We start from the raw sequence: 24,964 nt of genomic DNA, 5'->3' as shown, positions 1-24,964 counted from the left end.
AGCATCACTGCTGTGTCTGATCCACCAGGACAACACACACTGGCAGTGCTCTGCGGGTGTCCTGAGAACTGAAGAGCAGAATGAAAAGGGATAACGAAGTATGCAGAGCAACAGACGGACCGCAGGGGAATAGTGGAACTACAAATGGACAATGAGTGGAAGCCGCGAGGTGGTGTTAATGTTGTGGCTGGTCGGTGTAAGCGCTTGATTGAAAGCCCTCCCTCTCCCTGAACTCCCGCTGTAAACTCGGCTCCACTGCAGTCTGCACCAGGAAGTGCGCCTTTCTTTCAGCTGGAGCCTTCAACGTGAAGACGAGCGGCACGCTTCTACACTTTTATTCATTTAACTTTCCATGGCTCCTGCCTCGTCCTCGTCCCTGTAAATTTCCCCCGCTGTTTCCCGCTCACTCCGGGGCTGAAATGTTGGTAAGTCTCTGCTACATTTCAGTGCATAATCTGTGACTGTAATGAATCACGACGTGAGAAGAAACAGAGGGAAACGTCACTCGTTCAGTTTTCAAAACAGAGCTCAGGAGTGAAGGAAAAGTAGCTCTGTTCTGTCAGAAAATGGCGGAGGCTTCTTATATTTCTGCTACTGCTTTTGGCATTTATTCCTTTTTTCTTGTACATTTCTTGCTTTTCTCAGCGTGCAGTGATTCGTTTAGTCGCTTTTAGCCAAAAAGGGTTCCAGGGTTCTACCGGGAGTACTCCCACAGAACAGGTGTGGAACACTTCCTTTACATTTAAAACTCTTTAAAGGACCCTGCACTGCTTTAAATGAAATGTCTTGTCATTTTTGAAATCACCTCAAATCTAATTTAAGTCTCGGATAAAGTCTTACTGTTTCTCATTAAAAGAAAAGTGTAAGAATATTATAATTTATTCAGTTTTTCAACATTGCATTATTTACTTATTTGTAGTAGCCTTAATTTATCAAACAGCCAACTATTTGTCTATTTTATGACATGCTCAAAAGAATAAAAAATAATTTGACTAGAAATTAATAATGTACTTAATTACTTTTTTAAAACAAGTTCAACATTTTTAGGAAAAATCACAAATAATTTTATAATATTCATTCATTGTCTGTAACCCTTAACCAGTTCAGGATTTGCGGTAGGTTCAGTGCCTTCCAGGAATCATTGGGCGCAAGCTAGGAATACACCCTGGAGGGGGCGCCAGTCCTTCACAGGGCAACACACACATTCACACCTACGGACACTTTTGAGAGTCCAATCCACCTACCAACTTGTGTTTTTGGACTGTGGGAAACCGGAGCACCCGGAGGAAACCCACACAGACACAGAAAGAACACACCACACTCCTCACAGACAGTCACCCGGAGGAAACCCACACAGACACAGAAAGAACACACCACACTCCTCACAGACAGTCACCCAGAGGAAACCCACGCAGACACAGAGAGAACACACCACGCTCCTCACAGACAGTCACCTGGAGGAAACCCACACAGACACAGAGAGAACACACCACACTCCTCACAGACAGTCACCCGGAGGAAACCCACACAGACACAGGGAGAACACACCACACTCCTCACAGACAGTCACCCGGAGGAAACCCACACAGACACAGAAAGAACACACCACACTCCTCACAGACAGTCACCCGGAGGAAACCCACACAGACACAGGGAGAACACACCACACTCCTCACAGACAGTCACCCGGAGGAAACCCACACAGACACAGGGAGAACACACCACACTCCTCACAGACAGTCACCCGGAGGAAACCCACGCAGACACAGGGAGAACACACCACACTCCTCACAGACAGTCACCCGGAGGAAACCCACGCAGACACAGGGAGAACACACCACACTCCTCACAGACAGTCACCCGGAGGAAACCCACGCAGACACAGGGAGAACACACCACACTCCTCACAGACAGTCACCCGGAGGAAACCCACGCAGACACAGGGAGAACACACCACACTCCTCACAGACAGTCACCCGGAGGAAACCCACACAGACACAGAGAGAACACACCACACTCCTCACAGACAGTCACCCGGAGCAGGACTCAAACCCACAACCTCCAAAACCCTGGAGCTGTGACAGAGACACCACCCGCTGCACCACCGTGCCGCCCAAATTTTATAATAGCCTTAAAATAATCTCAGAACGAGGAATATTAAATATTAGAATTAGGTTTATCTAATTTAGCCTGTACATTTCCACTTTACGTCAGTGGAAGAGGGTCCATCAGCAGTCATCATTGTACAATTTAAACATCGTAATGCTCCATTAGGTTCTGATGATTTTATACACAGACTTTGCTTTTAATAAAGAGCACTTGAAACCCAATTTTAAAGCATTCACCAAAAGAATACGAAAGCAGTCGTCCTGAGTTGGGGCTACAGTGCTGCACTGGAGCTTCATCAGCTTGTATCTTCTGTTTGTCAACACAGGAAATGAAATTGGGCTTTTGCCTAAAATTATCTGATAAACCGCCTCTAATAATTCTGATAAACCAAACGTTTGAGCAACAATAAAGAAGAACAAATACAGAAGAGTGAAACTAACTCCCAGAAATGGAAATAAAAACCGAATATGAAACACTAAACTTGACAAATGGGGGGAATCTTATTTCTTTTCCCTTCCTCTTAAATACAACTGAACATTTGTAAGTAAAGGGATTGTTAAATGAATATGTACAGCACACACAGAGCTGCGTATTTACGACGTGTATTTTATTGAATGTTGGTGTAAGCAGATTCGTAAATGTGTTTGTAGCGTACTCCTCAGTTCCAGGAATGATGAAACATGATGGTCATTGTACAGGACTTTTACTGTAAATTCAGATGTTGATTATAGTTTTTACTGAATGCTAAGAAGCGATTTCATATCTTTTAAGGAATTATTTAAAATGCAAGGAAATGCAGACATTGTTTCCAGTGTTTTCTGGATGTTTTGGGCCAAAACTAAATAACTGACCTAAAGATCTCTCCTCGAATTACTGGTTAGTTATAAGGTTAGTTCCAACTAAAACAGGCTACTAGGCGAATCCTTACCTCACTGCAGTTCAACACGCTTCGAGGAGAGTCCCACTGTCCTGAGAAAACAAATACATCGACTAGCATTGCACTGAATGGTGAGGGGGGCTGATACACACTCAGACACAAGGAGAAAGCTGCTGCCTTGGACTCTTGGCCTGTAACTCACAAGCTTCAAAGACAGAGCCAGATTGAACTTTTAGATGCACCTCCTGGAACAGTACACACCGACCCCGATAGCAGACACGTTTGGGCCGAATAGGTGCCGTGTTTGGGACGTATGGCTCAGTTAAGGCACTGGTAATTGAGTTACAGCATGTGTCGTTTGGGCCAGACTTGGGCCAGAAATCGATTTTAGCCCAGATTTTGTCCCCAACACCTGCTATCGGGCCGTATAAAGAGGAGCCAGACTCACTCTGTATCAACACCGTCGTTCAAGGCCAAATGTGGGCCATAACAGAACTGCAGATGTGCCACATTTAGGCCAAATATTCATTGTTTTCCGAGCACTCACTCACAAAATGGGGCTGCTCCATGCTTCGGATCCGGTTTAAAAGCAAACACCCGCTGATACAGACACAGTTCTTATGGCTTTAAAACAGTGGGATATCAGGAGGATGGTTTTATACAGAAATATGTGATTAGAGGAGATTGGAGTGTGAGCAGTTCCTCTTGTGTTTACTCCACAGGCTACGCTCCTACAGCTCCTTGGGCGAGTCATGTTCCTTGTGAAGGCAACACCCCGGCAAAGATAAAGAAACAAGGCTAACACAAGGACTCTACTGACCGCGCTCGCTGACGACTAAATGGTCCAAACAGTGTGTGGTGGTGCCACTGTAGCAGCACCTCATTGAAATTCAGAGTAAATAGCCTACTGTAGAGAGCAAAATAAGGCCCCGCCTGTCTGTAACAGTGACCAGTGACTTCAGTGTTCCAGGCCAAGGAAAAATGAGTCATGTCTGTGAGCCTGCATAACAGCTCCAGCACTGGGAGGGCCATTGTTGGGGGCATAGCCTGGCAGAGTGGACCGGCGTATCATCAAATATCACCAGTATAGGAGTCTGAGGAGAATGGACCGGACACCGTGTTGAATCAGGTGTTTGGTTCTGCGCCGGTCAGACTTCAGCTCTTTGATCTGATCTGATTGGCTGCTCTTTCAAGAACACGCCCTGACCTCGACTCTTCGTGCCCTGAAGTAAATAAGTAGTACCTTTGGCACCGTTTGATGTGCCAAGATTAAAGGAGTTGAGAGATAACGCATCCAGCTCTGCTCTACTTTCACTTTGACCGACAAATCGGCTTTGAGCGTCTTGTAATTTCTGTTTTTATTTCTCCACAGACGAGTAAATAGCTGCACGGTTGACGTTTCCTGGACAGATCTCCCATGACCTCCTCTGTCTGAGATGCTCTCTTTAGCGCGGTGACATGTCGTACTGGAATGTTGGAGATGCTGAAGACACCGAAGCCCAGCCCTGCAGCACCATGGAGCACACTGGTGAGAGTCGGATTGGTTGGTTCTGCTCTTTTAGAAGGGCTTTGCATAAGTGTTAAAAACAGTGCTGTGTTTGTTTTATTTTATTTTTGATGGCGTTCAGCCAGATAAATATTTGCCAGGTAAAATACAGATGTCAGGTGATAATCCTGGATCACTATGGAGCTCTGTCACTCGAGAGAGCACAGTTTGCGTCATAGATAAGGAGCTTTAGCATTCAGCGTGGTGACCTTACGCTCATGTGTAGCTGCTTCATAGAAACCATTTGCATTCCGTGTTATCTCTGGAAACCAAACAAGCTCGGTGTCAGCGACAGTTCCAGCTGAATTCAGTCACTGTGAGAAGTGAGGTTTAGACTTGCTGTGTATCTTACATCTAGAAATAACACAAACCCTGAAATACATCTGGTTCAATCGTGGTTGTCCTAGATGTTTTACTTCCTTGTTAAAGAAACAGAAACTGCTGAATGCTTTGTGGGAAATTTCATCCAGAGGATCAGACCCTATCAGTGCTGCTACACAAAACCCAGAGCCTGTTCTGAAGGAATGTCCAACACAAACTGAGCAGGAACAGACGTGCAGCTACTGTCTCTGACTCTACATCTACAAGGTGGACCAACGAGGGAGGAGTGTCTCACAGAGTGGACAGAGAGTGGACACAGGGTTTAAAAACTCCAGCAGCACTGCTGTGTCTGATCCACTCTACACCTGCTCAGTGGCCCTCTGGAGGTCAATTGAAGAACAGGGTGAAAAGGGAGTAACAAAGAATGCGGAGAAATCGATGGACCGTAGTTTGTAAAGGTTCCTTTATGGTCAGTGGAGCTGAGAGAATTGATAGTGAGTTGGAAAAATCATTTCAGATTTGGTGGGGTTTGGGGCTCTGCTGTGTTTTGTTGTAGCTGTGTATTTTAACCCTTCTGTGCCCAGTGAATACTGGTGTTGCCGTGGTGTATAGTAGTTTTAATCCCAAGTGTTTTTAGTTACTTACTGCTCAGATAAATAGCTTTTTAAATTTCAATCTCTGGTGCCTACAACTTTTCATTCTTTATGCCTAAGAGGCCAGGGCTTGCCTGTGGAGCCTGTCATTCAGTGTGAATGGAATGGAAATGATGTTGAGCTCTGGGAGGAGTGTGGTGTGTTCTCTCTGTGTCTGCATGGGTTTCCTCCGGGTGACTGTCTGTAAGGAGTGTGGTGTGTTCTCCCTGAGTCTGCGTGGGTTTCCTCCGGGTGACTGTCTGTAAGGAGTGTGGTGTGTTCTCCCTGAGTCTGCGTGGGTTTCCTCCGGGTGACTGTCTGTGAGGAGTGTGGTGTGTTCTCTCTGTGTCTGCGTGGGTTTCCTCCGGGTGACTGTCTGTGAGGAGTGTGGTGTGTTCTCCCTGCGTCTGCATGGGTTTCCTCCGGGTGACTGTCTGTGAGGACTGTGGTGTGTTCTCCCTGCGTCTGCGTGGGTTTCCTCCGGGTGACTGTCTGTGAGGAGTGTGGTGTGTTCTCTCTGTCTCTGTGTGGGTTTCCTCCGGGTGACTGTCTGTGAGGAGTGTGGTGTGTTCTCCCTGTGTCTGCGTGGGTTTTCTCTGGGTGACTGTCTGTGAGGAGTGTGGTGTGTTCTCCCTGTGTCTGCGTGGGTTTCCTCCGGGTGACTGTCTGTGAGGAGTGTGGTGTGTTCTCCCTGTGTCTGCGTGGGTTTCCTCCGGGTGACTGTCTGTGAGGAGTGTGGTGTGTTCTCCCTGCGTCTGCGTGGGTTTCCTCCGGGTGACTGTCTGTGAGGAGTGTGGTGTGTTCTCCCTGTGTCTGCGTGGGTTTCCTCCGGGTGACTGTCTGTGAGGAGTGTGGTGTGTTCTCTCTGTGTCTGCGTGGGTTTCCTCCGGGTGACTGTCTGTGAGGAGTGTGGTGTGTTCTCCCTGCGTCTGCGTGGGTTTCCTCCGGGTGACTGTCTGTGAGGAGTGTGGTGTGTTCTCCCTGCGTCTGCGTGGGTTTCCTCCGGGTGACTGTCTGTGAGGAGTGTGGTGTGTTCTCCCTGAGTCTGCGTGGGTTTCCTCCGGGTGACTGTCTGTGAGGAGTGTGGTGTGTTCTCTCTGTGTCTGCGTGGGTTTCCTCCGGGTGACTGTCTGTGAGGAGTGTGGTGTGTTCTCTCTGTGTCTGCATGGGTTTCCTCCGGGTGACTGTCTGTGAGGAGTGTGGTGTGTTCTCCCTGTGTCTGCGTGGGTTTCCTCCGGGTGACTGTCTGTGAGGAGTGTGGTGTGTTCTCTCTGTGTCTGCGTGGGTTTCCTCCGGGTGACTGTCTGTGAGGAGTGTGGTGTGTTCTCCCTGTGTCTGCGTGGGTTTCCTCCGAGTGACTGTCTGTGAGGAGTGTGGTGTGTTCTCTCTGTGTCTGCCTGGGTTTCCTCCGGGTGACTGTCTGTGAGGAGTGTGGTGTGTTCTCCCTGTGTCTGCGTGGGTTTCCTCCGAGTGACTGTCTGTGAGGAGTGTGGTGTGTTCTCCCTGTGTCTGCGTGGGTTTCCTCCGGGTGACTGTCTGTGAGGATTGTGGTGTGTTCTCCCTGTGTCTGCGTGGGTTTCCTCTGGGTGACTGTCTGTGGGGAGTGTGGTGTGTTCTCCCTGTGTCTGCGTGGGTTTCCTCCAAGTGACTGTCTGTGAGGAGTGTGGTGTGTTCTCTCTGTGTCTGCCTGGGTTTCCTCTGGGTGACTGTCTGTGAGGAGTGTGGTGTGTTCTCTCTGTGTCTGCATGGATTGGCGACTCCAAAGTGTCGGTAGGTGTGAGTGTGTGAGTGAATGTGTGTGTGTTGCCCTGTGAGGACTGACGCCCCCTCCAGGGTGTGTTCCTGCCTTGTGCCCAATGATTCCAGGTAGGCTCTGGACCCATCGCGAGGGTAAGGGTTACAGATAATGAATGAATGGTGTTGAGCTCAGTAAATGCTAAGAGAGTCACTAAAGCCTGAAGATGGTCATATAATGTATCACCTGCTCAGCATTTGGTATCATCTTTCATAGCCGCCTGTGCGTTTGAACTTTAGACCTCCAGCGTCTTCAGCAGGTCCTCAGCACTTCACGAGTAAACAATCTCATTAATCTGTTGAAGTTTGTGAAGTGGAAGTTGCCCACACAGTGATAGTTTCGCTTTAGCGCATCAGGCCGCTCTGCTCTGAGCTTCTGAGTGGGTTCCCTTTTTGTCGTACTGTAAAGTAAGTGTAAAATATCAGGCCGTGTACTTTATCCTTTCTAAAAACTGCTCGAGTCCTCAGAGAGCTGGGGCTGAAGGGTGATTGGCTGCTTTTGTTTTCCGTTGAGCCCTGTCCTTGACTCAGAGAAAAGCATCTGTGTGCTGATATGGTTCGAGGAACCTCAGCTTCCGCGGCTTAAATTTAGAAGAAAGAAGTGAAACCCAGCAAGGCCCCAAAAATGAGCTTTTAACTCGCCTTTTTTATTTTAATAATTACGGTGAATGTCAGCCTGCTGTAGATTAGAGGGGAAGTCCACACAATAACTGTAGGCCTTTCTTTTTGTAAAATGCACGAATGTACAGTTTAACATTGTGACAGAACATGTTCTTATTAAGCACTGAGCAGAAGTCTGAGGCCCTGAGATAGTGATATATATTTACACTAGTGCCTCTCAGTGAGTGTGGGGCTGGTGTAAAGTTCTATATAATCACAGTAAACACAGACTAATAATAATAAACACATCAGAAATATAAGATAATGTTTCTTCTTTAAAAGCTTTTGTAAAAGTCTCAGTCTCTGGTGCCTACAGCTTTAGCGCAGTACTGTTTACGGACTGTGAAACACAGCTGATGATCAGACGGCAAACCACTCACTGCTGCCCTCTAAAGGTGCTATTAACAAACATCAAATAAACAAACAGCGACACGGGATACGGGACGGTGGGAAGTATCGCTCTCTCAGAGGAGGCAGAGACAGTCTGCACCTGCCGTGACACACCGTGGCTTGTTGTTTTCATTAAAGCGATCAGTGTGCTCTGTTTCTTTTATTCAGCCAATGGACACGTTTGTTGTTGTGAAGTAATTATTGGACTGTAATAACTATCACTTGATTGTGTAAAGGTTTTGACAGATATCATTTGTAACAGTTTTTATACCAAACCCAACGTGATGCTGATGAAAAACACGTTTACTGTTGATTCAGTGAAAAGAAAGAGCTTCTTATAAATGGGAAGCAGTGGGAATTTACAGAGGCTTCACACTGAGGCTGAAAAACAAGGGAAAAGAGCAGTCAGTGATTTGTGAAGGTGAAATTGAAAGTGCCTTGTCTTTTTTTATCCTGCCACCTCAGCATTAGTAGAAGTGTGTGTGTGTGTGTAAGAGAGAGAGAGAGAAAGAGAGAGAGAGGAAGAAATAGTGTGTGTGTGTGAGAGAGAGAGAGAGAAAGAGAGAGAGAGGAAGAAATAGTGTGTGTGTGTGTGTGTAAGAGAGAGAGGGAGAGAGACGGGGAGGAAGAAATAGTGTGTGTGTAAGAGAAAGAGAGAGGAAGAAATAGTGTGTAAGTGTGTGTGTGAGAGAGGGAGAGGGAGATACAGGGAAGAAGAAATAGTGTGTGTGTAAGAGAGAGAAAGAGAGAGGAAGAAATAGTGTGTGTGTGTGTAAGAGAGAGGGAGAAAGAAAGAAAGAAAGAGGGAGGAACAAATAGTGTGTAAGTGTCTGTGTGTGAGAGAGAGAGAGAGAGAGAAAGGGAGAGAGAGAGAGAGAAAGGGAGAGAGAGGGAGAGAGGGAGGAAGAAATAGTGTGTAAGTGTGTGTGTAAGAGAGAGAGAGAGAGAGAGAGATACAGGGAAGAAGAAATAGTGTATGTGTGTGTAAGAGAGAGAAAGAGAAGAAGAAATAGTGTGTGTGTGTGTGTGAGAGAGAGAGAGAGAGAGGGAGATACAGGGAAGAAGAAATAGTGTGTGTGTGTAAGAGAGAGACAGAGAGAAAGAGAGAGGAAGAAATAGTGTGTGTGTGTCTAAGAGAGAGACAGAGAGAGAGACAGAGAGACAGACAGAGAGAGAGAGAGGAAGAAATAGTGTGTTTGTGTAAGAGAGAGAGAGAGAGAAAGAGAGAGGGAGGAAGAAAGTGATAGACACAGATAGTGTGTGTGTGTCTGTGTATGTGCTTCCCTGCAATAATAACAGACCAGTGATGCACTCGTCCTTTCCTCATGTCTCAGTCCTGTCACGTCTCCACAGTGTTTGGCTGTGTGTGTGTGGTGTGTGTGTGTGTGCACAGCAGCCCTGTGAGACAGGCACACGCGCCGTACAGAAAAGAGATTCCAGCGTGTTAATCTGCTTGAGCTGTGCTAATCTGGCTGAGCTCGGCTCCAGTAGCAAAGCAGAATGTGGAAATATATCTGAAGTCGTCCAGAGAGGGACAGGGGCTCGTTTCCTGCGGAGGAGCCCACTGGGAGCAGGCCAGGAAGGGTTGGATTTCACCGCTCTCTGGGTGGGGGTGGGAGTGTGGGAGGGAGCAGAGGCTACAACCACAGCGCTCTAGCATCCTTCCCCAACCGGAGACGTACATACACGGTAGCGCTAAAGCCGGGGATCCAGAGACACTCGGGACACTCGCGTGGGAACTGATGGAGGATGCTTTGGTTTGGTGGATGCTGAGAATATTGAGGATGTTAAACAATGCTGGGATGTTCTCCTGAAGCATGAGAAGGTATGTCTAATGCGCTGACTCCACACGTATGGACAAAGAGAGAGAGACAGAGACAAAAGACAGAGGGCTCAGTTTACACACTGCAGTGAATGAACACGGTCCAGACAACTTCCTCAGGTTTAATACGGACTCCGTGTGTATTACTATTAATTTAACTTATTGAAACTGAGATTATGAGTGATTACAGTGTGTGAGTTTTGGCCACATTCAGTGTGTCGTTACTGACAAAGGATCCCTGTGTTAAACAGACATTCATAAATTGTGTATAAAGATGTACGTTACATTACTTCATGCTAGCGCTCGCTAATGTCATCATTAGGCTGTAGTTACGTTTGTAATAGTCTTTTATACCAGACTTCTGCTTATAACTGGACGCTCTGCTTTCTCCTAAACCATAGCCAAAATACATCTACTTCGACAGGTTCTGCAACAAAAACACACCCACAGAAAACAAGTTGCTGCAAAGCGTGGAGCAGGCAACGGCTTTTTTAATAAGACACTAATTAAGACATAACTTGTGGTTTTCTGCTGTATGTAGATCAGTGTTTCTAACGACTTCGTAGATGCCATAACCAGAAATATCAGATGAACATGAAGCGGAGCTGTGTAAGTTCAGTAAGCTCAAGAAGCGTGAGGCTTGTGTATGTAGTCTCTTTTACTTTCATTTCATTTGTGACACGCTGTGCCAGAATGTCAGAATCTGAGGGGAGGGCCACTGATTTAAAAACATATGTTTGTGTAATCAAATGGTTAAGATGTAAACAAAGTAATTCATTCATTCATTGTTTGTAAGCAGTTCCAGTTCAGGGTGGCGGTGGGTCCGGTGCCTGCCTGGAATCACTGGGCGCAAGGCAAGAACACACCCAGTCCTTCACAGGGCGACACACACTCACACATTCACTCACGCACTCACACCTACGGAATCATTTCAGTCGCCAATCCACCTACCAACGTGTGTTTTTGGAGCGTGGGAGGAAGCCAGAGCACCCGGAGGAAACCCACGCAGACACAGGGAGAACACACCACACTCCTCACAGACAGTCACCCGGAGGAAACCCACGCAGACACAGAGAGAACACACCACCACCAGGATGTGCCCAATGATTCCAGGTAGGCTCTGGACCCTGAACTGGATAAGGGTTACAGATAATGAATGATAATGTTTGGACTGGAGGAACCTCTAAACTGTGCAGAGCAGTGTTACTCCAGAGCGAGGACTGAAAAACAAAGGGTTTATACCACATTTTAAGGTGTGGGAGTTTGGAATTTATAGCGGAGAGATGCTTGTGGGGAGTTGTAAGACATGGTTAACGCCAGAGAAAGCTTGTTTATTGTCGTTATTTCTGTTAAATCTAAAAGCACAGATTGAGTGGTGGTTGTGGAGAGCCGTGTTTTTGTGTAGAAGCTTTTCACATCGAACTCAGCCGAATGCGTTCCTGACTCAATAATAAAGACATTTTATGACATCAGTGAAGTTCCCAGTGTGTCGCGGCTGACTGCACACACACCTCCACACTCCTGTTTCATGTGGGTTTGTTCATGCTGATGTCATACACACCCTTTTTCCCACAATTCTCCCGTATGGATACGCTGAGCTCATAATCCCTTTGTGTCGGTTCTTAACAGCGTTAGACGATAAACTCATTGAGCTCAGCACTTCAGCCACTTTTATTTCTGCACACAGTTCACAACACATTTGTCCTCAGTTAACGGAGAGGGGGAGAGGAGCCAGAGATCGGGTTCGGGTTCGGGTTCAATTAAAAGGAGTGTTTGAAATTACACATCAGTGTGTGTTCTGATCTAACACCAGCCCAGCACCCGTAGGAAAAAAGGGGACTTTCTCGGGCTTCACTCAGAGTGAAAGTGACTTTGCTGAAAATAGAGTCCGGCCTCGTAGCGGCACTCAACGAATCACGGATTCCTAACCCTTTTAAACCAAAGCAGTGTGTTTTATAATGAGCTTGGATTGTAGATTCTAATGTAGTTTTGCTAGCTAAGCACTTCCTCTCTGTGATAGGTGGGTGTGCTAGAAGGGGGGAGGTTAAACATGATTTAATTGGTTAATATAACACCCCACCCACACACACACACACACACACACAGACACAGAGTGATGTAATCAAGCAGGAGATATTTCAGAGCCAGGCCAAAGCTAAAACCATTACATTTTGATGGGAGAATATGAGGAAGTATATCTGCCTCGCAACTTATACGATGAAAGGTGAGTAGCTGTTATTTCATAAAGCTGCTACTGCACTGATTTAACGGTTTGGTGACAAAAGTAGTCATGTTATAATCACCTCATATATAATCTATCACCCAGGACATGTTCGGCATCCTCTGTTTAGTGTTAAAATGATTGTGATAAGACTTGTATAACGTTTCTCAACTAATTTACACCCAGTCCAGATCTTTATTCAGATGCTTCAGACGTGTGAATGTGGTTTGGGAAAGCATCCTGTAACTGACCGCTGCAGTCTGCCGTTTGTGGTCGTCCACTTTTCTTTCACACTCCACCTTCTGAGGGACTGGGGGCTGTATCAGCGCAGTAAGCCCTCAAATGATGTTACAGTGTCGCAGGTGAAGCTCACACATGACGGTGCTCTCTCTCAGACTCTCTACTCAGGTGCTGCAACAAAAACACACACTGAAAAACAAGTTGTTTCAAAGCGCAGCGTTTTTAAAACAATGGAACTTTGTGTGATCTTCCTGCTGTATCCAGATGAAAGGCTACGGCTGCTGTGTGTGTAATCAGAGGTCAGCTGGTCTCTGGTTGATGAACATATCACTCAGTGCATGTGCTTTACGGTGACACAGTGTAGTATTTGATTATTGTTATCACACTATTGGCTTTTACGATGCTGATTACAGAAAGTGTGGCAATACCCAAATTCCAGGCTTTTGAGCATCCTGACCCAGCGCACTCACATCATCAGCCATGCTTAAAATCTGGTCAAAATAATGCAGGTCAATCTATAATCTGTCACAGAGCTTCACCAGTGAGTCTGTCCGTGTTGCGCAGCCCTGATGTCCTTTAGGGCTTGAGGACTCCAGCCGTGAAGCCCGGAGGCAGCAGACTTTATTGACCGGTCTAATGGTTACTCTCCCTCAGGCTCTCTCCTATCATCCGCGTTAGTGTGCTCAATTATTCATACGAGCCTCTCATATATTAAAAGCAGACAGGAATAGAGGCTCTTACCCACAGGCCTCTGCACTTTTGCTTTGCTTTTAGAAGAGCGCAGTCTGTCCGTGCGATTATTCACTGCAGAGATGTTAAAGGCCGAGGAAGTTTGGTTATTTGCTATGAGTCAAAGGTTTGGTTTAATTCATTAGGGCGGTGTGCTTTGGTGGAGGTAATATTTATAGGAAATTGAGGTCATTGGAATCATTTGAAAGTTCATCAGTTGTAGTTTTATAAGGACAAGGTCAGACAAACGGTAAGAGAAACAAAGTGTAAGGCACTTACATTGTGGATATTCAGATACAAGCATTAAGAAAACATTTAAAGCAATGTGTGAAATTTGGAAATATTTCTCAGGATATCTCTAAAACTCTGAGGTTATTGTGAGCTGAGGAAGTAAACTCTGCCCCCTCCAGGGTGTGTTTCTGCACCCAAAGATTCTGGGTAGACTCCGGACCCACAGAAACCCTGAAATGGATAAGGGTTACAAAACATGAATGAATGAAACAGAATAAACACTGAGGTGAGCTGTGAGGACTAAACTGAGGTGAGTGTGAGCTGTGAGGACTAAACTGAGGTGAGTGTGAGCTGTGAGGACTAAACTGAGGTGAGTGTGAGCTGTGAGGACTAAACTGAGGTGAGTGTGAGCTGTGAGGACTAAACTGAGGTGAGTGTGAGCTGTGAGGACTAAACTGAGGTGAGTGTGAGCTGTGAGGACTAAACTGAGGTGAGTGTGAGCTGTGAGGAGTAAACGGAGGTGAGTGTGAGCTGTGAGGAGTAAACAGAGGTGAGTGTGAGCTGTGAGGAGTAAACTGAGGTGAGTGTGAGCTGTGAGGAGTAAACTGAGGTGAGTGTGAGCTGTGAGGAGTAAACTGAGGTGAGTGTGAGCTGTGAGGAGTAAACTGAGGTGATTGTGAGCTGTGAGGAGTAAACTCTGAGGTGATTGTGAGCTGTGAGGACTAAACTGAGGTGAGTGTGAGCTGTGAGGACTAAACTGAGGTGAGTGTGAGCTGTGAGGACTAAACTGAGGTGAGTGTGAGTTGTGAGGACTAAACTGAGGTGATTGTGAGTTGTGAGGACTAAACTGAGGTGAGTGTGAGCTGTGAGGACTAAACTGAGGTGAGTGTGAGTTGTGAGGAGTAAACTGAGGTGAGTGTGAGCTGTGAGGAGTAAACTGAGGTGAGTGTGAGCTGTGAGGAGTAAACTGAGGTGATTGTGAGCTGTGAGGAGTAAACTGAGGTGAGTGTGAGCTGTGAGGAGTAAACTGAGGTGAGTGTGAGCTGTGAGGAGTAAACTGAGGTGATTGTGAGCTGTGAGGACTAGACTGAGGTGAGTGTGAGCTGTGAGGACTAAACTGAGGTGAGTGTGAGTTGTGAGGAGTAAACTGAGGTGAGTGTGAGTTGTGAGGAGTAAACTGAGGTGAGTGTGAGTTGTGAGGAGTAAACTGAGGTGAGTGTGAGTTGTGAGGAGTAAACTGAGGTGAGTGTGAGTTGTGAGGAGTAAACTGAGGTGAGTGTGAGCTGTGAGGACTAAACTGAGGTGAGTGTGAGCTGTGAGGACTAAACTGAGGTGAGCTGTGAGCTGTGAGGACTAAACTGAGGTGAGTGTGAGCTGTGAGGAGTAAACTGAGGTGAGTGTGAGCTGTGAGGAGTAAACTGAGGTAAGTGTGAGCTGTGAGGAGTAATCGGAGGTGATTGTGAGCTGTGAGGAGTAAACGGAGGTGAGTGTGAGCTGTGGGGACTAAACGAAGTTGATTGTGAGCTGTGAGGACTAAAATGAGGTGATTGTGAGCTGTGAGGAGTAAACTGAGGTGATTGTGAGCTGTGAGGAGTAAACTGAGGTGAGTGTGAGCTGTGAGGAGTAAACTGATGTGAGTGTGAGCTGTGGGGAGTAAACTCTGAGGTGAGTGTGAGCTGTGAGGAGTAAACTGAGGTGAGTGTGAGCTGTGAGGAGTAAACCGAGGTGAGTGTGAGCTGTGAGGAGTAAACCGAGGTGAATGTGAGCTGTGAGGAGTAAACCGAGGTGAATGTGAGCTGTGAGGAGTAAACCGAGGTGAATGTGAGCTGTGAGGAGTTAACCGAGGTGAGTGTGAGCTGTGAGGAGTAAACTGAGGTGAGTGTGAGCTGTGAGGAGTAAACTGAGGTGAGTGTGAGCTGTGGGGAGTAAACTCTGAGGTGATTGTGAGCTGTGAGGACTAAAATGAGGTGATTGTGAGCTGTGAGGAGTAAACTGAGGTGATTGTGAGCTGTGAGGAGTAAACTGAGGTGAGTGTGAGCTGTGAGGAGTAAACTGATGTGAGTGTGAGCTGTGGGGAGTAAACTCTGAGGTGAGTGTGAGCTGTGAGGAGTAAACTGAGGTGAGTGTGAGCTGTGAGGAGTAAACCGAGGTGAGTGTGAGCTGTGAGGAGTAAACCGAGGTGAATGTGAGCTGTGAGGAGTAAACCGAGGTGAATGTGAGCTGTGAGGAGTTAACCGAGGTGAGTGTGAGCTGTGAGGAGTAAACTGAGGTGAGTGTGAGCTGTGAGGAGTAAACTGAGGTGAGTGTGAGCTGTGGGGAGTAAACTCTGAGGTGATTGTGAGCTGTGAGGAGTAAACTCTAATGCAAGTGTGAGCTGTGAGGAGTAAACTGAGGTGATTGTGAGCTGTGAGGAGTAAACTGAGGTGATTGTGAGCTGTGAGGAGTAAACTGAGGTGAGTGTGAGCTGTGAGGAGTAAACTGTAATGCAAGTGTGAGCTGTAGGGACTAAACTGAGGTGAGTGTGAGCTGTGAGGAGTAAACTGAGGTGAGTGTGAGCTGTGAGGAGTAAACTGAGGTGAGTGTGAGCTGTGAGGAGTAAACTGAGGTGAATGTGAGCTGTGAGGAGTTAACTGAGCCGAGTGTGAGCTGTGAGGAGTTAACTGAGCCGAGTGTGAGCTGTGAGGAGTAAACTCTGAGCCGAGTGTGAGCTGTGAGGAGTAAACTCTGAGCCGAGTGTGAGCTGTGGGGAGTAAACTGAGGTGAGTGTGAGCTGTGAGGAGTAAACTCTGAGCCAAGTGTGAGCTGTGAAGAGTAAACTCTGAGCCGAATGTGAGCTGTGGGGAGTAAACTGAGCCGAGTGTGAGCTGTGGGGAGTAAACTGAGCCGAGTGTGAGCTGTGAGGAGTAAACTCTGAGCCGAGTGTGAGCTGTGAGGAGTAAACTCTGAGCCGAGTGTGAGCTATGGGGAGCAAACACCAGTGGCATGAAGTGAGGAGAAAAATGGTGATTTCCTTGCGTCTAAGTATAATGTCTCATATATCTGTTTGTTAGCTTACATCACCAAAATGAACTGATACACAATCTGCAAGTGTGTAGTGTGACCGGATTATTACAAAGAGAATTGAGGACACACCAAGAGTCTCTCATAATCCATCACGGATGTCACCATCAGTCAAATCTGGGCACCTGCCCGAATCTTATCAGAGGAAACTGTGAGGAGAGGGAGCGGAGTTTTATCAGGTGGACATACCCAGTCCAGTTTGTATAGTGTGTAATTGGAGCTCAGTTGAATCAAAGTGTTTTGCTGTGTTAAATTTCAAGCACCCAATCACATCCTGACCTCTGAATTAAAGATTTATGAGCTTACTGGCAGTACATACTGAAAAGCTTTTATCTGTTTTCTAATACCTTTTGTTTCTCATTCCACTGTTGTTGTTTTTTTCACATTTTTACATTTGATGGGTGGTGGAAGAGTAATATCCTGTAGATCAAGGCACTCTGCGGCTGAAAGGCACTCCTCTAGCCTCCAGCAAAACTGTGATGTAGAGCTCTGACTGAATGGAAAATAGACCAGTGTTTGTGAGAAGTTGGTTTAATGTCCTGGTACTCACTTGAAATGTTTTGCTAACTGTACCCTCCTGTTTTAGACCGAAACAATACAGTAGAACTATAACCACTCACTAAATATCCCCTTAAAAGCTCAGGCTGTTTACATTCTGGAGACTCATAATTAAAGATGAGTTCTTTTCCATCGTCTGTATCTATGCTCTAACACACGCAGGTTACACTGGAGATGACAAATCAGAGGCAGTCATGTAGCCTTCCTTTACTTTTACTTGATTGTTGTTGAGCTGAGAGCAATCACGGAGAACAATCCTTCAGCCTGATATTCTGTAGAATGCGAAAGTGACCATTTGAAAGCTAGGGGTTTAATTGCTCTGAGATATTGTGACTGTCTGTGAGGAGTGTGGTGTGTTCTCTCTGTGTCTGCGTGGGTTTCCTCCGGGTGACTGTCTGTAAGGAGTGTGGTGTGTTTCCCTGTGTCTGCGTGGGTTTCCTCCGGGTGACTGTCTGTGAGGAGTGTGGTGTGTTCTCTCTGTGTCTGCGTGGGTTTCCTCCGGGTGACTGTCTGGGAGTCTCGAACCCACAACCTCCAAGACCCTGGAGCTGTGTGACTGTGACATTAACCTGTTGCGCCACCGTGCCGCCCATGTGCATCAATTTGTTGGCACATGGCATAGGTGAGGCATATATACAGTCGTGTGTGTGTGTGTGTGTGTGTGTGTATATATATAGGGTATGGCTCTTAAAAAATCCTTGTCAAAGCATGCATTTACACATAACATGTAACAAATGTGCTTATAAATACACATCATATTCATGACCTCACACTGTACACCGTCTGTACTCTGTATTGTTCTTGTTGAGTGTGAAGACGCTGTGCTGTAATCACTGAACGAATGCCCTCAGACCACCACTGACTCACTTTGGGCTTGTGGTGCTCCACAGCAGAGAGAGAGCAGTAAGAGCAGCTGTGAATAGAGCTGCTCCCTGCAACAGTAGATATTTCCAGGGCAGGCTATGAAAACGGATCCAGTTAAAGCTATATATAAGAATACTGTAATCAGAGGTGGGTGGAGAGCTGGGGCAATCCAGGAGGCTTAGAGATGACTGTATGAAAAGCCAAAGACAAGGGAACTCCACTTCTGTTCATGGGTTAATGTGCTCAGTGTTGTACAGTCACTAAACAAAACTCTTTGTGGGATGGAGTCTTTTACTTTTCGACATAAACACAAAGATAGCTTTGAGAAATCACATTATTAAAGGACACGTATCTTATTTTTTTTTTAGGTGTGAGTGATTGTGTGAGTGTGTGTTGCCCTCTGAAGGTGTGTTCCCACCCTGTGACCATTTTTTTTTCTTGTTGAATAAGATGAGAATTGTCATTTATAATACTATGCAGCAATAAGCATAAAATGACAAAAAAGGTAATAGAATGTTAGAAGATTTTTACAGTTATATATTGCACAAAAATGAGTTAAAGCGTATTTTACACCTTATACCAAATATGTACATAGTTCTAGAGAGAGATAGAGAGCGGCTAAATCACAAAATCAGAAATAAGTGTTTGTTCCTGCACGGTATCCCTGATTACACACACACACACACACACACACACACACACGTGTGCACTCCAGTCCAGGGGGAGAGGAGAGGAGTGTGAATTCTTCATGAAGCTGACCTGATTTCCTGCCGCTCCCTCTCCTTTGCTGTAACTGGGACTTGTCTCCCCCCCTGCTGCTGTTTGCTAGCTTTAGCATGCAGCACCCACCTCCGTGTGACTGAACTCTGCTGTGTGTTTGCTATGCCCTACTTTCAGGCGGCACGGAGATGGGAGCCAAGCAGTCGGGTGCTGGTGGAGCCCCCCTGGGCCAGTCGCCCACCCTGGAGAACATCCGCGCGGCCTACAGGGACCAGGAGTGCTGCAGGGCTCAGGAACTGATTCGGATCTCCTGCCAGGACAACGGCACCGGACGGCCACATGGGGTGAGGCAGAACACGGGCTAATTTATACCCTTCTGACCGGTCGGGCTCATGTCACGCTATTGTGTACATCACTCACACCACCGCTGTGGTGTTATCCTTTTGTTCTGGAGCCATTTCGACTCCTTGCTTCTTTTCTGCTGCATCCTCGGATGGTTTTGATGCAGGAACGGCAGGGGTGAGCGCTCCGGTGACCCCTGACTGAGACCGAGAGTGGGAAGGTTCCTCCTTCGTTGACTCCGCAGTGTGTATACACTCATCGATCCCCTGGTAGCATTGCATTGCTTTCTAACACAGAGAGATCGAACGCCCGATGTCTGGCTTTCCATTGTGTTTAATGCGATTAGTTACGATCCGCACTGGAGAAACAAACACCTGCTGAAAAACACGGCCCACTGCTTTAGAATCAATGTGTTTCCTGAAATTCCACTCGCAGACTGAGAAGTGAAAGGCGAAATGTAAGACGCATATGTAGCCGCCCACTTTAGATCTGTGGAATGAGGAAGTGAAGTGTTCTGCTGGTGGAAGAACGACACACACACACACACACACACACAAGCAGATTACCACTGGGGCTTACCGTGATCATCCGTTTATTCTACATAAGGGGCAGCTGTGGCTTGAGGCCAATTCAGTCCCCTTCAAGCAGCGGAAAAAAATGAAGGAACTGCACTGTCTCTTCCTTCAACATCCACGGCTGAGACACCTAATCCTCAGCTGGAACTGGGATGACTGTCCAGCGCTCTGGGTGTGTGTGTGTGTTTGCTGCCATGGATGGGTCTGGAATAACAATAAAAGCAGGTTAATATAAAAAAAAAACATAAAGGAGAGCTGTTTTACGACATGAAACACTCTCTGCTTCACTGAGGCAGCTGGAGAGAAAATGAGGTCAGTGTGTAATAAAACTAAATCAGGTCTATTTCAGAATGAAGTGTGTTTTTTTTTATCCTCTAAATCCGCTTCATAAAGAAACACCACCTAACCTCATTCACACGTAGTTTTCCTCCGGTTACACAATGAACAAAACAACACAGCGGGGGGCAGTACAGTTCTCTCTTTACTGCTCTTGTGAGGCTTTGCTGTAAGGTGATTATAGTCTATGGAGACGATGGCCGTGGGGTCATGTAACACTCAGTTAACTGGCCATCGGTGCCCTGCTGCTCCTGAGCCTCCGTGTGACGGCAGTGGAATGATCACGACTCAGACTCCCACTCGTCACCTGCGCAGTCATTAGTTTTATTTGTGATGTGGAGTAATATGTAAATACTTTAATTTTCCAGTGGTCGTTTCTGTTGTGTTTGGAGGAGGTACTGTGGTAAATGACGGTCCAAATACCAATGCACTGCTTCCTTTAACTTCTTCACGTCAGGACTTCATTGTGCTTTAAGTAAAGTTGCCAAAGCTGACATTTTAAAAGCACAATAAACTATTAATAACCTGCAATAAATTATTAGAGCTACAAATGTTTTGAACACCATTAACACTTTTCTGACCATCTGACCCCTCCCCAGAGACATGCTCATGAGACTGTTTTAATCGTTTGGCCTGGATGTGTGACACCCCACAGGTGTGAGTGTGAGTGACTGGGTGAGTGTGTGAGTGACTGGGTGAGTGTGTGAGTGACTGGGTGAGTGTGTGAGGGACTGGGTGAGTGTGTGAGGGACTGGGTGAGTGTGTGAGGGACTGGGTGAGTGTGCGAGGGACTGGGTGAGTGTGCGAGTGACTGGGTGAGTGTGCGAGTGACTGGGTGAGTGTGCGAGTGGCTGGGTGAGTGTGCGAAACTGTCCACAGGTGTGAGTGTGCGAGTGGCTGGGTGAGTGTGCGAGTGGCTGGGTGAGTGTGCGAGTGGCTGGGTGAGTGTGCGAGTGGCTGGGTGAATGTGCGAGTGGCTGGGTGAATGTGCGAGTGGCTGGGTGAGTGTGCGAGTGGCTGGGTGAGTGTGCGAGTGGCTGGGTGAGTGTGCGAAACTGTCCACAGGTGTGAGTGTGCGAGTGGCTGGGTGAATGTTCGAGTGGCTGGGTGAATGTGCGAGTGGCTGGGTGAATGTGCGAGTGACTGGGTGAATGTGCGAGTGACTGGGTGAGTGTGTGATGCCCTGTAATGGACTAGTGAGTTCTGAGGATCTACTGTGAAGATGATCAGGATGAAGCAGTTACAGAAAACCAACAGATGGATGAATGCATGAATGGATTAATATCTCAGAAACAATTTACTGTCCTGACTACTTTATATAGTAGTTTATATTTGCACCTTTAACTCGTAACTGAAATCGAATCTTGATGTCGAACTGAAAATAGCAGTGAATCAATCCACATCACCACAGTTAAACACCCAGCGTCTGCTGAGATCAGCTTGTGGCCTTTATCTGATTTATTCAGCAAAACAAAACAGGAAAGAAACCAGACCCTCAGCCTCACTTCACAGCAGCGGGAACTTTCATATCTCCATCACATCTGTGCTCCGGACCGATCTGCATTGTTTTGGACTCTTTGTACTGGGAGCACACTGCAGACAACAACATGAAGTTGCGCAGATTTAACCCTTTCCATGAGGCTTTGTTCTGGAAGAGGGAGGATAGTGGGCTGTGTGTTGAAAGGCGTCATGAGCTTGGCTTCAGGGCTGGAAACTATCAGCCAACGTGAGCCAGAATAGAGAGGGAAGTGGTCACGTCCCTTAAAGCACACTGGGGCAAGCTGATTGTGGTTTTGAGAGAACAGCTGATTCATTTATAGGTCCACACCAGCCGGACACTGGGTGAAGGGTAGTGGACAACACCGCTGGAGAACACAGGGTTCAGTGCCCCGCTCGGGTGAAAGAGACACATTAACGAATTCTGAGAAATGAAATCAGGTTACAGTGCCGTACATTAAATCTGATACATAATCTTCATTTTCTTAAATTATTAGATTAGAAAATTCATTCATTATTCATTCATTAAATCATCCATTCATTTTCCATTATTGCTTCATCTTGCTCAAAGTCACAATGCCACACAGACACAGAGAGAACACACCACCCTCCTCACAGACAGTCACCCGGAGGAAACCCACGCAGACACAGAGAGAACACACCACACTCCTCACAGACAGTCACCCGGAGGAAACCCACGCAGACACAGAGAGAACACACCACACTCCTCACAGACAGTCACCCGGAGGAAACCCACGCAGACACAGAGAGAACACACCACACTCCTCACAGACAGTCACCCGGAGGAAACCCACGCAGACACAGGGAGAACACACCACACTCCTCACAGACAGTCACCTGGAGGAAACCCACGCAGACACAGGGAGAACACACCACACTCCTCACAGACAGTCACCCGGAGGAAACCCACGCAGACACAGAGAGAACACACCACACTCCTCACAGACAGTCACCCGGAGGAAACCCACGCAGATACAGGGAGAACACACCACACTCCTCACAGACTGTCACCTGGAGGAAACCCACGCAGACACAGGGAGAACACACCACACTCCTCACAGACAGTCACCCGGAGGAAACCCACGCAGACACAGGGAGAACACACCACACTCCTCACAGACAGTCACCCGGAGGAAACCCACGCAGACACAGGGAGAACACACCACACTCCTCACAGACAGTCACCCGGAGGAAACCCACACAGACACAGAGAGAACACACCACCCTCCTCACAGACAGTCACCCGGAGGAAACCCACGAAGACACAGAGAGAACACACCACACTTCTCACAGACAGTTACCTGGAGCGGGACTCGAACCCACAGCCTCCAGGACCCTGGAGCCATGTGACTGGTACAATCCCGCCCTAAATGTGAATATAAACTTGTGAAAGGAGCTCCTGGTCAAATCATATTACATTAATACAATGAACATAATCTCCACAGGGGACTTCAACATGGCGTCCTCCTGCAATTCTGCCACACAGAGCAACAATTTATGTTTTATTTTGCCCACGCAGGTTGTGCATTACGTCCAGGAGTGTGTGTGTTTCTCTGTAGATCAGATGTAAACTTATTTTCTCCACTCAAAACTCAACTAAACATCACTTGACCAGGAGTTTCCAACTCTGACACACGACTCTGACACAAGGATTTATTACAACTGTGACATTAGACATCTCCTGTTCACACGAAAATAAAAGGTAACCTGGTCATACGTCTTCATAACAGCACTATTAAAGGCTCCTAGCCACAGATTAAGCCTAAGTTTACACACAGACGGATTTTGGATGTTGAATCAATGCTGGCGTCAAAGTTTACCCCAAGATTAGACTCAATCCGGGATCAGGAACCAGCCCTGAGGGTTTGTACTTATTGCTGTGTCCCTGTTTAATCAAATCCAGGAATTATTCAAAGAAATCTCTTCTGAACATCTTCTGACACAGCCACGTTTCGAAGGGAACTTATCGCCACCTAGTGGTTCCTCTGTTTCATTCATTTGAAAAATGACTTTACCTCATATTGACTTTTAGTTCCATGTGTTTAACTTCCTTCAGCGTTCATAACACTGCAGCGACAGCTGAAATATCCCTAATATTCTCTGTTAAAGGAGCATATCACTCTACTGTTTTCTGTAAACACATCCAAAAATAACATTTATTATTGTTATTACTGTATTATATTCAGAGCACACAGGGGTTTTTATGATAAAATCCCAGAAACATTCTCCCTGAGTGTCCCCTTCTGTGCTCCTCCAGCCAGCACTGCACTAAAGAGCTGAGTTAATGATCTTGTTACATAACGCACAGCTGTAAAGGAAGTGTTTGACTAAAAAAATACCTGCTGTCATTCCATTTTCGTGACATACTTTAACAGATCATTATTGGCCTGTTTTTGGTGCCGCCTTCTTCCTGGTGCAACCAAAAATACTCAAACAGGTCGAACAACCTCACAGAGCCAAAACAGCGTTTACAGAAAAACAAGGGCCTGTGGCGTCTCTGTGAGCAAAGCACTGAATAGCACCCCCTTGTGGAGCAGTTCCTAAACATGGGTGGGAGTATTTTTGTGAGGGAGGGAGGGAGGGAGTTTGAGTGAATGTGTGTGTGTGTGTGAGTGAGTGATTGTGTGTGTGTGTGTGTGTGTGTGTGTGTGTGTGTGTGTGTGTGTGTGTGTGTGTGTGTGTGAGTGTGAGTGAGAGGGAGGGAGGGAGGGAGGTGCTTTGCATCTAAAATAATAATAGTCCATAGCTAGTGTTTGACTAACACTTGAGTTCTTTTTTTATTTAACAGATGTATCACTGTTAATAAGGCTTTAATCACACAGCTGTTATTGAGAGTAATGCACTGATTTTCCAAATTAATGACATGATCATTGCACGGTATGATATTGCAGATAATCCTACAGTGATATACATTGAATCTGATTTATTCTCTGCAGTTAGAGCTGCTGTGTGTGGCCAGTCAACACGGAGACATAGAGAGTGTCCGCTTCCTGCTGAACGAAGCTCGGGTCCAGTTCCCTCAGGAGCCCGGCGAGGGGAACCCAGCCATCTTAGCCGCACATTACGGCCAGCACGCAGTGGCCAAAGAGCTGCTGGACTCCATTCCACGTGAGTGTGGAGTCTTTATGAACGTGTTTTTATTATTGGGCACCTCTGCTTTACTTTACCTTCTCTCACTGGCCACTGCTTTAAAAGAATTGGAAGGTTTTGTCAGTGGGATTAATGTATACTTCAGTGTGTTGTTTGCTTGTGGTTTATGACACTAACTGCTGCTTCGAGTCACAGTCTGTGACACATCAGAGGTCCCAAGGTTTGCAAACACACTTATAAGTACTGAATTCAGCTTCTTCAAATGCATCTACTTTGGACACGGGCAGCTTGTTTAATCCCAGAATAACAACATGAAATGAGCTGGGACT

The 24,964-nt window shown here is 46.6% G+C and overlaps 1 protein-coding gene across 1 annotated transcript; it reads left to right on the top strand.

Annotated features, from left to right (window-relative positions):
* Nucleotides 1–202: 202 nt before the first annotated feature.
* On the top strand, nucleotides 203–24,653 carry LOC136685119 (leucine-rich repeat serine/threonine-protein kinase 1-like; the record flags this gene model as incomplete). Its single annotated transcript, XM_066659299.1, has 4 exons — nucleotides 203–425; nucleotides 4,359–4,514; nucleotides 18,952–19,118; nucleotides 24,482–24,653. Coding segments are annotated over exons 2-4 (409 nt in total), but the record flags the coding sequence as incomplete, so codon positions are not given.
* Nucleotides 24,654–24,964: the final 311 nt, after the last annotated feature.

This window comes from Hoplias malabaricus, unplaced genomic scaffold, assembly GCF_029633855.1.
Source record: "Hoplias malabaricus isolate fHopMal1 unplaced genomic scaffold, fHopMal1.hap1 scaffold_82, whole genome shotgun sequence".
Classification (NCBI taxonomy): domain Eukaryota; kingdom Metazoa; phylum Chordata; class Actinopteri; order Characiformes; family Erythrinidae; genus Hoplias; species Hoplias malabaricus.
Note: the sequence above shows the minus strand (reverse complement) of the source record. Positions and strands in the feature narration are given on the sequence as shown.